This window comes from Pristiophorus japonicus, chromosome 19 (genome assembly GCF_044704955.1).
Source record: "Pristiophorus japonicus isolate sPriJap1 chromosome 19, sPriJap1.hap1, whole genome shotgun sequence".
Taxonomy (NCBI): domain Eukaryota; kingdom Metazoa; phylum Chordata; class Chondrichthyes; family Pristiophoridae; genus Pristiophorus; species Pristiophorus japonicus.
In genome coordinates, this window is record NC_091995.1 from 88,974,492 (window position 1) to 88,988,968 (window position 14,477).

The 14,477-nt window shown below is 48.6% G+C and overlaps 1 protein-coding gene across 2 annotated transcripts in view; it reads left to right on the forward strand.

The window, feature by feature from the left end:
* The window catches only part of mybpc2a (myosin binding protein Ca), a 108,833-nt gene that overhangs the window by 11,194 nt on the left and 83,162 nt on the right, over nt 1-14,477 (forward strand). The window contains exons 2-7 of one of the 2 annotated variants that reach the window (XM_070861775.1): nt 3,517-3,780; nt 3,882-3,908; nt 6,230-6,256; nt 6,366-6,401; nt 11,268-11,345; nt 13,212-13,360. In XM_070861775.1, the coding sequence (XP_070717876.1) occupies nt 3,517-3,780; nt 3,882-3,908; nt 6,230-6,256; nt 6,366-6,401; nt 11,268-11,345; nt 13,212-13,360 (581 nt within the window). The remainder of the gene's footprint in view (nt 1-3,516; nt 3,781-3,881; nt 3,909-6,229; nt 6,257-6,365; nt 6,402-11,267; nt 11,346-13,211; nt 13,361-14,477) is intronic. The other variant, XM_070861776.1, reaches the window with a different exon arrangement.

Consider the following 14,477-nt stretch of genomic DNA (forward strand, 5'->3'; position numbering starts at 1 on the left):
TCCCCGGAATCAACCGAGTGAACCTTCTCTGAATTGCCTCCAAAGCAAGTATATCCTTTCGTAAATATGGAAACCAAAACTGCACGCAGTATTCCAGGTGTGGCCTCACCAATACCTTGTATAACTGTAGCAAGACTTCCCTGCTTTTATACTCCCATCCCCTTTGCAATAAAGGCCAAGATTCCATTGGCCGTCCTGATCACTTGCTGTACCTGCATACTAACCTTTTGTGTTTCATGCACAAGTACCCCCCAGGTCCCGCTGTACTGCGGCACTTTGCAATCTTTCTCCATTTAAATAATAACTTGCTCTTTGATTTTCTCTGCCAAAGTGCATGACCTCACACTTTCCAACATTCTACTCCATCTGCCAAACTTTTGCCCACTCACTCAGCCTGTCTATGTTCTTTTGTAGATTTTGTGTGTCCTCCTCACACATTGCTTTTCCTCCCATCTTTGTATCGTCGGCAAACTTGGCTACGTGACACTCGGTCCCTTCTTCCAAGTCGTTAATATAGAGTGTAAATAGTTGGGGTCCCAGCACTGATCCCTTTATAAGTCTTTCTTTATACAGGTGGGTGGAAGCTCCCAGCTTCATTTCCCAGTCTGAGCTGCGATAGCTGATCCAACGAAAAAGAAAGATTTGGGCTTAATGTCGCACCATTCATCCCCTCACGATGTCCCAAAGCGCTTTGCAGCCAGTGAAGTCTTGTAATGTAGGAAACCGAGGCAGACAATGTGAGCACTGCAAGATCCCACAAACCACACTGAGATACCAGCGACACCCACATCCCAGGAATGAATGATTTAAAAAAAAAGAAAGAACTTGCATTTATATAGCACCTTTCACAACCTCAGGATGTGCCAAAGCATTTTGCAGCCAATGTTGACGTGTAGTCACTGTTGTAATGTTGGAAGATGTGAATAAAATATTAATATAATAAAGAGGATGGATGAGGGCGAGAGAAAGAGAGACTGAAGAGTTGACGTGGAATAGCATGAATAAGTGATGTAGATATTGAACATGGGGGAGGAGTGGAATGAACGGCTAGGGAAGTTCAGGCAAAGGAACTCTGGGAAAAAATCAAATCTGAAGATATAATTATACAAGACGGAGAGAAATAGAGACAGCATGCAGGACGAATGAAGGAAGAATCTATATATCCTTTCCAACTATCCATCAAATCTGTGATTGAGCCCATCTACCCATTGCCGCAACCTAGGGCTACATCTCCTTCATCTCAAATGATGATAAATACGAGTTTCATATCATGGAACTGTAGACGTGTACAGCACGGAAGGAGGCCATTCGGCCCATCGTGTCCGCGCCGGCTGACCAAGAGCTACCCAGCCTAATCCCACTTTCCAGCTCTCGGTCCGTAGCCCTGTAGGTTACAGCACTTCAGGTGAACATCCAGGTACTTTTTAAATGTGGTGAGGGTTTCTGCCTCTACCACCCTTTCAGTCAGTGAGTTCCAGACCCCCACCACCCTCTGGGTGAAGAAAGTTCTCCTCAACTCCCCTCTAACCTTTCTACCGACTTTAAATCTATGCCCCCCTGGTTATTGACCTCTCTGCTAAGGGAAATAAGTCCTTCCTATCATCACCATCATAGGCAGTCCCTCGGAATCGAGGAAGACGTGCTTCCATTCCTAAAATGAGTCCTTAGGTGGCTGAACAGTCCAATACGAGAGCCACAGTCTCTGTCACAGGTGGGACAGACAGTGGTTGAAGGAAAGGGAGGGTGGGACAGGTTTGCCGCACGCTCCTTCCGCTGTCTGCGCTTGCTTTCTGCATGCTCTCGGCGACGAGACTCGAGGTGCTCAGCGCCCTCCCGGATGCTCTTCCTCCACTCTATGTAGGCCCCTTATAATTTTATACATCTCAATTGAATCTTCCCTCAGCCTCTTCTGTTCCATAGAAAACCCCAATCTTTCCAAATTACAAAGGGAGAGACAGGCAATGAGAAATCCCCCTTTGCGGGAACTTTCCTTGCAACCTAATCCGAATGGAAACTCCCGATGCCATGTTCAGTTTGACTACCAAGCGGTTACCGTGAGTTAAAGAGAGCATTTAGGCATCAGAATAGCCCTTGGGCGTTTGTTTATATGATTGTGCCTCTGCGAAGCTCTCTGGGACACCTCGCTACTTTAAAGGCACTACACAAATGTAAGTTGTTGAGGGGTCCACACCGACACCTTGACCACTGGAGCGATGAAGAGCTCCAGCTTCTGTGCATGCTTTTGGCTCAGCTGTTTGTTGGGGTGCCCACTGCAGCTAGGTGACTTGGGATTACAGCGAATGTACAGCACAGAAAGAGGCCATTCAAAACCAACAGGTCTAACCCGGTGTTGGTGCTCCACACGAGCCTCCTCTGGCCCTTTCTTCACCTCGCCCTATCAACCTATCTGTAATATATTTGCTTCATGGCTTCTTTGCTTAAGAATTCATCGCAACGCATTGCTATTAAGAACGAGTTGGCTTATTAGCAAAAGGTTTAACAATCACATGACACATTACCAGTTCATCCACCAGGCTCTCAACCACCTGGATCTCCTGAACCCAGCTGGCTGGGGTTTTATTGAGTCTTGTGAACATCACGTGACTGGCTAAGCCACTCCCAATTCAACAGCTCTACAACTATTTTGGTTGATCTGTCGATTAAGTGCCCCCTTATTAAAGGGGCATTAAAAACCGACAAATAAACAAAATTAAACTTTGGACATTAAACGGGTTAAATTAAAATTGGTTGCCGGGGGTGATGATGCACTCCAGTCCCTCTGGCGCCCATCTCTCGCAGAAGGCCGCGAGCGTACCCAATAGCTCTACAAACCTGTGAGCATACTCACCGGTGCATACATTACAATATCCTTCTGATCCTTTCTCCCTCATGTACTGATCTATCTTCTCCTTGAGTGCATCCATGCTATTCGCCTCAACCACTCCCTGTGGCAGCGAGTTCCTCATTCTCACCACTCTCTGGGTAAAGAAGTTTCTTCTGAATTCCCTGTTGGATTTATTGGTGACTGTCTTATATTGATGGCCTCTAGTTTTGGTCTCCCCCATCAGTGGAAACATCTTCTCTATGTCTGCCCAATCATACCCTTTCATAATTGTAAAGACTTCTATCAGGTCAACCCTCAGCCTGCTCTTTTCTCAAGGAAACTGACTTTTCAACCTTTCCTGATAGTTATAACAGCTCAGTTCTGGTGTCATCTTATTTTGTACCTGCTCCAGAGCCCCTCTCTCCTTTTTATAAAATTGGTTCTCCCTTTAGCGAGAGAAATGGCGGGTTGACCTTGCTGTGCATTCTGGGAGCCAAGGCGGCCATTTTGAGAAGTCACTGAGCAGGAAATAATGGAAAGTGTGCATCATTTTTAACCGTGCAATTGCAGTTTTTGTGCCTCTCTACTCTTCCCCTTTTCCTCTCTCCCCTCCTCTTCAATCTTCGTCTCTTTCCTCGCGACAGCCTACAGCTTTGATCTCTTCTTCTTCTCTTTCCCCCCCCCCCCCACAGCTGGCTTCACCAAGAAGCCACAGACCCAGACGTGCGATGTGGGCGGGAAGGCGGTGTTTGTGGTCGAGGTGGACAAGCCAAACGTGAAGGTGAAGTGGCAGAAGGGCGGGAAGGACCTGGTGACCGGCCCCAAGTACGGCATCAAGGTGGAGGGCAAGAAGCACACGCTGACCATCAATGACCTGGCCAAGCAGGACGACTCGGCCTATATGGCGGTCCTGGGCGCGGCCAAGGAGAAGTTTGAGCTCCACGTGAAGGAAGCCGGTGGGTAAAGTTCTGGCACGTACGCCAACAGATCCACCAGAGCCAAATAAGCTGGCCGAGATTGCCCGTTAATTAATCTGTTGTCTTTTGTTACATTACAGAAAAGGTTGTGGCTGAGGTGGCTCCCGGTAAGTACTTTTAAGTTTCTCTTGTGTGGTCTTTGCATTGTTTTTTTTTTTTTAATTACATTTTTATCACAATAGCAATGTAGCAACTAGTTGGTTTATCAGCAAAAGGTTTAACAGTCACACTACGCATTACCAGTTCATCCACCAGGCTCACAACCACCTGCCCCATCGTGGATCCCCCGAAACCCAACTGGCTGGGGTTTTATTGAGTCTTGTGAACATCCACGTGACTGGCTAAGCCGCTCCCAACTCTATAAAGTGGTCGTAGAGATCTAGGACTCGCTCGTCAAAAGCCTGTGGATAAGAGCTAATAAGAACATAAGAAATAGGAGCAGGAATAGGCCCTACAGCCCCTCGAGCCTGCTCTGCCATTTAATAAGATCATGGCTGATCTGACCTTGGGCTCAGCTCCACTTCCCCGCCCGCTCCCCATAACCCTTGACTCCCTTATCGTTCAAAAATCTGTCTATCTCCGCCTTAAATATATTCAATTACCCAGCCTGCACAGCTCTCTGGGTCCCCCTGAGAGAAGAAATTCCTCCTCATCTCAGTTTTAAATAGGCAACCCCTTATTCTGAAACTGTGCCCCCCTAGTTCTAGATTCCTCACGAGGGGAAACGTCCTCTCTGCATCTACTCTGTCAAGCCCCCTCAGAATCTTACACGTTTCAATAAGATCACCTCTCATTCTTCTAAACTCTTGAACATCCCTGATTATAATCGCTCAACCATCGGTGGCTGTGCCTTCTGTTGCCTGGGTCCCAAGCTCTGGAACTCCCTCCCTAAACCTCTCCGCCTCTCTTTCCTCCTTTAAGACGCTCGTTAAAACCACCCTCATTAAGCAAGCTTTTGATCATCTGCCTTAATTTTCTCTGTGGCTCAGTGTCAAATGTATCTGTTTGTCTAACACTGTTGGGAAGCACCTTGGGACGTTTTACTATGTTAAAGGCGCTATATAAATAAAAGTTATTATTTAATAATAAACTCCAATGAGTAGAGGCCCAACTTGTTCAACCTTTCCTCATAAGTCAACTGGGTGACAATTGGAGCTTTCAAGGCTGAGATCGCTCGTTTTTTTTTGTCAGGCAAGGGTAGGGAGCAAAGGCGTGTGAATGGAGTTGAGGTACAGATCAGCCATTAAAGAGCGGAGGAGGCCTGAGGGGATGAATAACCTCCTCCTGTTCCAATGTTCTCTCCACTCTCCACTTCTGAAAGTGTTGCTGACTCTGGCTGCGATGGGCTTCCATGCACACTGTCCAGTCTCACCCAACTGGGAATATGCAACGTACTTGCTTCATGGGTTCTTTGCTTAAGAATTCGTAGCAACACATTGTTATTACGAACTAGTTGGTTTATTAACAAAGGTTTAACAATCACACTACACGTTATCAGTTCATCCACCAGGCTCACAACCACCTGCCTCATTGTGGATCCCCTGAACCCAACTGGCTGGGGTTTTATTGAGACTTGTGAACATCACGTGACTGGCTAAGCCACTCCCAACTCAACAGCTCTACAACTATTTTGTTGAACCAATAGTCAAGTGCCCCTTGATTAAAGGGGGCACTAAAACTGACAAATGAATCAAATTAAAATTTGGTTGCCGGGGGTGACAATGCACTCCAGTCCCTCCGGCGCCCACCTCTCGCGGACGGCCGCGAGCGTACCCGTGGATCAACAGCTCGACAAACGTGTGAGCATACTCACAGTGTACGTACATTGCAGTGTTCATCACTGGTGAGATTAGAGTGTTGGATATCAAACAGCCCTGCCTTCAGCTGCCCGACCCTTCAACTTGGTCAGGGTCCCCCGCTGAGGGTCACCATGCGATGACCTTCTTCCCTCCCTCCTGCCCCCACTACAGGTATTTATCGTGGGACGGGGCATTGAGTGAGGACAGCAATAGAAAAGAAAGAAAGACTTGCATTTACATAGCGCCTTTCATGACCACCGGACGTCTCAGGGCGCTTTCCAGCCAACCAAGTACTTTGTGAAGCGCAGTCACTGTTGTCATGTGGGAAACGCGGCTGTCAATTTGTGCACAGCAAGCTCCCGCAGACAGCAATGTGACAGTGAGCAGATAATCAATTTTTTGGTTATGTTAACTGAGGGATAAATATTGGACCCAGGACACGATTGTGCTGCCTTCCAGGGTCGAATGTCCAGCTGACGATCATTGTCTAGACTTTTGGGATAATGACCACTTGGGATAATGATTACTGGTGCGCAACTGTGGAGCCGGGGAGGCAAAGGGGCAGGGGGCGAAAATTGGCAAGATTGTTAGAAAAAGGACAATAATTAATTCTCCTCTTCTACTTCCAGCAGTTGTACCCGAAGCCCCTGCACCAGGTAGTGAAACAAATGATTTATTCCTTGTTTCTGTGAAATTTCTTGCATATAAAATATCTTTATTAATACTTTTTGGCAGTTATTAATGCTTTCTGTGTTTTTCTTTAAGTTGCAGACCTGCCTACTCCTGAACTTCCTGAAGATGGTAAGAATTCAGATTCCTTTTGTTTTTCTATCGGTGAATTTTACAGTACAGAGGGACGCCATTCGGCCCGTCGTGCCTGTGCTGGCTATCTGAAAGAGCTGTCCGTTTAGTCCCACTCCCCCTGCCCTTTCCCCACAGCCCCGCAAATGTCTCCCCTTCAATTAGACATCCAATCCCCTTTGAATGTTACTGTCGAATGAGATGAATTGGATAGCGCTTTCAACGGTCCATCACTAGCTCAAGGAGCCGAATGGCCTCCTTCTGTGCAGTGCCATTCTATGATTACAGCACTGACCCAGAAGGCTTCTTGGACCTGATTGGCAAGAGGCCGGAGAGTTAGTGACAGCGCTGCCTCTCCAAATTTCCATTGGTGACTATTATATAGAATATTACGGTGGATGGCCAGTTGTTGAGTACATTCAAGGCTGAGATCGATAGATTTTGGGATTTTTAGATTTTTGCCGGAATAGAAGGATATGGGGATCGGGCGGGAGAGTGGAGTTGAGGTCGAAGATCAGCCGTGATCTTCCATACATAGGATCACGTGGGGATATACGGCACAGAAACAGGCCATTGGGCCCAACCAGTCCATGTTGGCGTTTATGCTCCACTCGAGCCTCCTCCCTTCTTTCCCCATCTAAATCTATCAGTATAACTCTCTATTCCCTTCTCCCCCATATGCTTGTCTAGCCTCCCCTTAAATGCATCGATACTATTCGCCTCAACCCCTCCCTGTGGTAGTGAGTTCCACATTCTCACCGCTTTCTGGGTAAAGAAGTTTCTTCTGAATTCCCGATTGGATTTCTGGGTGACTATCTTATATTGATGGCCTCTAGTTATGCTCTTCCCTACAAGTGGAAACACTCTCTCTGTATCCACTCTATCAAAACCTTTCAGCATTTTTAAGACCTCTATTAGGTCACTCCTCAGCCTTCTTTCAAGAGAAAAGAAACCCAGCCTGTTCATCTTTCCTGATAGGTATACCCTCACATTTATGATATCATCCTTGTAAATCTTCTCTGCACCCTCCCCAGTGCCGCCTTAGAATACGGCGACCAGAACTGTACGCAGTGCTCCAAGTATGGTCTAACCAAGCTTCGATACAGGTTTGGCGTAACTTCCCTACTTTTCAATTCTAAACCTCTTATTGGATGGCGGAGCAGGCTCGAGGGGCTGTATGGCCTACACCTGTTCCTAGTATGTTAAAAGAAAAAAGAAAGAATTGCATTTATATAGCGCCTTTCATGACCACCGGATGTCTCAAAGCGCTTGAAGTACTTTTTGGAGTGTAGTCACTGTTGTAATGTAGGAAACACGGCAGCAAATTTGTGCACAGCAAGTTCCCACAAACAGCAATGTGATAATGACCTGATAATCTGTTTATTTCTTATGTTGATTAAGGGATAAATATTGGCCAGGATGCCAGGGATAACTCCTCTGCTCGTTTTCGAAATAGTGCCCTGGGATCTTTTACATCCACCTGAGAGGGTAGACGGGGCCTCGGTTTAACGTCTCATTGAGAGACGGCACCTCCGACAGTGTGGCGCTCCCTCAGCACTGCACTGGGAGTGTATATGTTTGTGTCCCTGGAGTGGGACTTGAACCACAACCTTCTGACTCAGAGGCGAGTGTGCTGCCCACTGAGCCACAGCTGACACTATTGCCACAGTATTTGTGTGGCTGACCCAGTTTGCCGTGAACGGGAGTACAGAGAGAGTTAATTAAAGTCAGACCCAAATGTAATCTATAGTTCCGGCCTCTTGTACAATTACAATCGCTATGCTCTCAGCAGCTCATTGCAAACGTGTAATATGGGATTTCCAAGCAGAATTGAATACAGTGATCGTCACAGCTCGGTCTCACAACATAATAGGAAGATATTTATATCAGTACAAATGACAGGGATATTTGCTGCTAATTCATGGCCCACACCAGAGGGGTAGTATTTGCATAATCCTCTCATTTGCATTTAAATAGACCTCCGCTGGTTACGTGAGCACTAAAGCTGCATTGAGCGTTCCAGGTATATACGTACAGTATAGCGTGGATTGGTGTCTATTGATATACTGTGGGTTTGATCCAACAAGGTCGCCAATTGTATAACCAGGCAGGCACCTTGAGGCTTGCGACACCGTGGGGCAGATTTTCATCTTCAAGGCAAAGGAAGTAATCTGGCAGAGCAAATTGCCCGTCCTCCGTCGAACCCGCCTGGCCTCTATCGAACCTGCCCGATCTTCATTCCCTCAAAGTCAACTTAAGCATGTAATCAATGGACTGAAAATCGGAGCAGTATTATAAAAGAAAGATTTGCATTTATATAGCGCCTTTCATGACCAACCGGACTTCTCAGTGCTTTACAGCCAATGACATACTTTTGGAGTGTAGTAATGTGGGAAACGCAGCCAATTTGCGCACAGCAAGCTCCCACAAACAGCAACGTGATGATGACCCAGATAATCTGTTTTTTGTTATGTTGATTGAGGGATAAATATTGGCCCCAGGACACCGGGGATAACTCCACTGCTCTTCTCTGAATTAGTGCTATCTGATCTTTTACGTCCACCTGTGGGAACAGTGGGGGCCTTGGTTTAACGTCTCATCTGAAAGATGGCACCTCCGACAGTGCGGCACACCCTCAGCTCTGCACTGGGAGTGTCAGCTGAGATTTTTGTGCTCAAGTCCTTGGAGTGGGCCTCGAACCCACAACCTTCTGACTCAGAGGCGAGTGTGCTGCCCACTGAGCCACGGCTGACACTGGCAGCCCTAATACTGTGTGACTATTCCCACGTGGGCTATGCTTCCTGCTGGCCAGTGGTCATTGTTTCAAAACATTCATCTTAAGATTCATCATCATAGGCGGTCCCTCGTATCGAGGATGACTTGCTTCCACGCCGAAAAGGAATGAGTTCACAGGTGTTTCAATGAAGGACCTAATATTCCAGATCCCGAATTATATGTTGAAGGGTGGAAGATGCCTGTGATTAGATTTTTTTAACGTGGGGTGGCCGTTGCACACCAGCCACCACACGGGCTTGACAGAGCCAGGTCTTGGTCCAGTGGCAAGGGTTGAACCAGGACGCCTGGAGTCCAGCTCTGCTGCACGGACCGAGTGCGGACACATATCGCACTGTGTGGGCTGGGCCCGTGCTGCCCCCTGGGCCCTCGTCTCTCCTGGGCCCTGAACTCTCGCCTCTCCTGGGCCCCGATCACGTCGCTCCACGAACCCTCGCCGCTCCTTCGCCCCGACCTCGCCGCTCCTGCTGTACCTGCCCGCGCTGCAGTCAGCCGTCGCCCTCCTGCAGCAGGAGGTCTTGCAGGCCGGGACCAAGCCGATTTTAAGACTACACACAGCGCAGTACACGCAGTCCTCTGCCTGGAAACTCACGGGCAAAGAACTCTCCGGGGAATCATGAGAGATTGCCTATTCCTGCCATTCCCGGCACCTCGCCTTGAAAGTGGCTGAAGTTCCTAACCGACTGAAGTTTTGTATCCCTCTTCGTGACCAGTTTTTAAAAACAAGCATTCATCGTCTAATTTTCTTTTTTTTATTCGTTCCTGGGATGTGGGTGTCGCTGACAAGGCCGGCATTTATTGCCCGTCCCTAATCGCCCCTTGAGAAGGTGGTGGTGAGCCGCCTTCTTGAACCGCTGCAGTCCCGTGTGGTGAAGGTGCTCCCACAGCGCTGTTAGGGAGGGAGTTCCAGGATTCTGGCCCAGCGACGGTGAAGGAACGGCCGATATATTTCCAAGTCGGGACGGTGTGTGTGACTCGGAGGGGAACGTGGAGCTGGTGGTGTGCCTGCTGCCCTTGTCCTTCTCGGGGGTAGAGGTCGCGGTGGGCAGAGGAAACGTTTCAAGGACACCCTCAAAGCCTCCCTGATAAAGTGCGACATTCCCACTGACACCTGGGAGTCCCTGGCCAAAGACCACCCTAAGTGGAGGAAGTGGATCCGGGAGGGCGCTGAGCACCTCGAGTCTCGTCGCCAAGAGCGTGCAGAAATCAAGCGCAGGCAGCGGAAGGAGCGTGTGGCAAACCAGTCCCACCCTCCCTTTCCTCCAACCACTATCTGTCTCGCCTGTGACAGAGACTGTAATTCCCGCACCCGAGAACTCATTATTAGAGTGGAAGCAAGTCTTCCTCGATTTCAAGGGACTGCTGTGATGATGATGAGAGGTCGCGAGTTTGGGAGGTGCTGCCGAAGAAGCCTTGGCGAGTTGCTGCAGTGCATCTTGTAGATGGTGCACACTGCAGCCAGGGGGCGCCGGTGGTGGAGGGAGTGAATGTTGAAGGTGGTGGATGGGGTGCCGATCAAGTGGGCTGCTTTGTCCTGGGTGGTGTCGAGCTTCTTGAGTGTTGCTGGAGCTGCGCTCATCCAGGCAAGTGGAGCGTATTCCACCACACTCCTGATGTCTTGTAGATGGTGGAGAGGCTTTGGGGAGTCAGGAGGTGAGACACTCACCGCAGAATACCCAGCCTCTGACCTGCTCTTGTAGCCACAGTAAAATTCTTGCTGAGTTGTTGGGCATCTTATAACCTATCGGACATTGAACAGATTGCTTTACCCACACAATCATAGGGGTCTCGTCCTTCTCAACTTTCTGTTCCATTGTCTAAAGCTATCGTCCTTTTCCAATGTTATCTCAGCAAGCTTTGCTTCCTATCTTCCTGAACAATTATGTAACCCAGGAATGAATGTCACTGTGGCCTAAAGCAAGCCGAGAGTTTAAAGCAATTTTGCCTGCATTAGCTGTTGTGTTTGCTTTGCTCATTTTATACAATACACGTTTTGAAAACGTGTTCTTACGTGGTGTGTTGTAGCTTTCCTGAGAGTGTTCGTAACAGCTGGAATCTTTTTGTTCTCCGCAGACACAGCCCCAGTGGACTCTCATCAACAACTTGCTGGCCTCTTCATTGAGAAACCCGAATCGCTGTCAACTCGTATTGGTGAGTCTGTGCAGGAAGCCAAATTATTGCCCTGCTGTTGTGCAGAGTGACGATCCTGGTCTCGGCGAGTGTCAGAGGTTAAGGGGGTTCCAATGTTGAAAGGATTCAATAGGGTAAAAGAAAGACTTGCATTTATATAGCACCTTTCACGCCCACTGGACATCTCAAAGCGCTTTACAGCCAATAAAATACTTTTGGAGTGGAGTCACTGTTGTAATGTAGGAAGCACAGCAGCCAACTTGCTGCACAGCAAGCTCCCACACACAGCAACATGATGATGACCCCAGATAATCTGACTTTTTGTTATGGTGATTGAGGGATAAATATTGGCCCAGGACACCGGGGAGAACTCCCCCTGCTCTTCTTCGAAATAGTGGCCATGGGATATTTTACTTCCCCTTGACAGAGCAGACGGGGCCTCGGTTTAATGTCTCATCTGAAAGACTGCACTGGGAGTGTCGGCCTAGATTTATGTGCCTGGAGTGGGACTTGAACCCACAGCCTTCTGACTCAGAGGCAAGCGTACTAGCCACTGAGCCACGGAGAAACTATATCCTGTGCTGGGCAGGGATGGGTTGGGGAGAAGGGAATTCAGAATGAGGGGGACAATATCTTAAAACTGGAGCCAGGGCCATCAGGAGGGAAATCACTTTTTCTACACAAAGGGCAGTGGTAATCTAGAATTCTCTCCCCCAAAAGGCTGTGGAAACTTGGGGTCAATTGGAGCTTTCGAGACTGACATCAATAGATTCTTACATAAAGGCAAAATACTGCGGACGCTGGAATCTGAAATAAAAACAGAAAATGCTGGAAATCTCAGCGGGTCGGGCAGCATCTGTGGAGAGAGAAACAGAGTTAATGTTTCGGGTCGATGACCCTTCCTTAGAACTGGAAAAGTTTGAGATATAACAGATTCTTAAGGAAGTGCAGAGGCAGTGAAAGGGGGAGGGGAGGAACAAAAGGGAAGGTCTGTGATAGGGTGGAAGGCAGGAGAGATTAGAAAGACACAAGGGATGATGGGCCGAATTGAGATAGTAATGGCAGAAGTTAGGAAACAAAAGATGAGTCTAGATAGGGTATGAATGGTGGAATAATTACCAGCTGCCATGGGAAAGAGAGAGAAACAAGCTAAAAAAAAAGGGGTGGGAAATTTTTATTAAAAAAAGCGAGGAAAGGGAACAAAATATGGGCAGCGGTTACACTCTGAAATTGTTGAACTCGATGTTGAGTCCGGAAGACTGTAAAGTGCCTAAACGAAAGATGAGCTGCTGTTCCCCGAGCTTGCGTGGAGCAGTGTAGGAGAGGTCGGAGTGGGAGTGGAGCGGGGAATTAAAGTGACAGGCGACTGGAAGCTCGGGGTCACACTATTGGACCGAACGGAGGTGTTCCGCAAAGCGGTCACCCCAATCTGCGCTTGGTCTCCCCAATGTAGAGGGGGGGGTATGGGTGGACGGGACTCGATGGGAGTCAGGACATGGGTGACCGAGTTTCGGATGAACTGAGGTTTATGGAGGCTGGAAGACGGGAGGCCAGCCAGGAGTGCATTGGAATGGTCGAGTCTGGAGGTAACAAAGGCAGGGATGATGGTTTCAGCAGGAGACGAGCTGAGGCAGGGGCGGAGACGGGCGATGTTCTGGAAGTGGAAGTAGGCGGACCTTGTGATGGAGAGGTCACGGGGGCCAGAGGCTGAGCTCCGGGTCGGATCGGACATCGAGGCTGCGAACGTGCAGGCTCTGAATCACTGCCGGGTCCTCGTGCCCCACACCCCTTGGGATTTATCGGGATGTCGTTGAGTACCGGAGAACAACAGAGAGCGGGACGATGGAGGGGGGGCCGACTGATGTCTTCTTGCCTTTTTTCCAACAGGTGAAACGATCACATTGATAGCGAAGGTTGATTCCAGCAGTCTGATCAAGAAGCCCGCCATCAAGTGGTTTAAGGGGAAATGGATGGATCTGGGGAGCAAAGCTAGCAAGCAGTATCAGTTCAAGGAGACGTACGATGGAAAGACCAAGGTGAGCACAGGATGAGACGCCTCCAACTAGGCCCCTCAGTTATAGAATGGTTACATAGAAACATAGAAAATAGGTGCAGGAGCAGGCCATTCGGCCCTTCGAGCCTGCACCACCATTCAATAAGATCATGGCTGATCATTCACCTCAGTACCCCTTTCCTGCTTTCTCTCCATATCCCTTGCTCCCTTTAGCCATAAGGGCTATATCTAACTCTCTTTTGAATATATCTAACGAACTGGCCTCAACAACTCTCTGTGGTAGAGAATTCCACAGGTTAACCACTCTGAGTGAAGAAGTTTCTCCTCATCTCGGTCCTAAATGGCTTACCCCTTATCCTTAGACTGTGCCCCCTGGTTCTGGACTTCCCCAACATCGGGAACACTCTTCCTGCATCTAACCTGTCCAGTCCCGTCAGAATTTTACATGTTTCTATGAGACCCCCTCTCATCCTTCTAAACTCCAGTGAATACAGGCCTAGTCGATCCAGTCTTTCTTCATATGTCCGTCCTGCCATCCCGGGAATCAGTCTGGTGAACCTTCGCTGCACTCCCTCAATAGCAAGAATGTCCTTCCTCAGATTAGGAGACCAAAACTGAACACAATATTCCAGGTGAGGCCTCACCAAGGCCCTGTACAACTGCAGTAAGAGCTCCCTGCTCCTATACTCAAATCCTCTCGCAATGAAGGCCAACGTGCCATTTGCCTTCTTCACCGCCTGCTGTACCAGCATGCCTACCTTCAATGACTGATGTACCATGACACCCAGGTCTCGTTGCGCCTCCCCTTTTCCTAATCTGCCTTCTAGAGCGGAAGCTGGCCATTCGGCCTGTCGAGCCCGTGCCGGCTCTTAAGCCAGTCCCACCCTCCCCCCCGCCCTTTCCCCACAGCCCTGCAAAAAAACATTTCCTTCAGATACTGATCCAACTCTCTTTGGAAAGATAAAAATTGAGTCTGCCTCCACCAGCCTCTCAGGCAGTACATTCCAGATCCCAACCACTCGCTGCGTTAAAAAAAAACGCTTTTTAAATTGCGTTGTCTTTGGTTCTTTTGCCAATCAGCTCGGCTGTTGATGTTTGCGGCACAGAAAGATGTTTGCGGCACAGAAAGAGGCCATTTG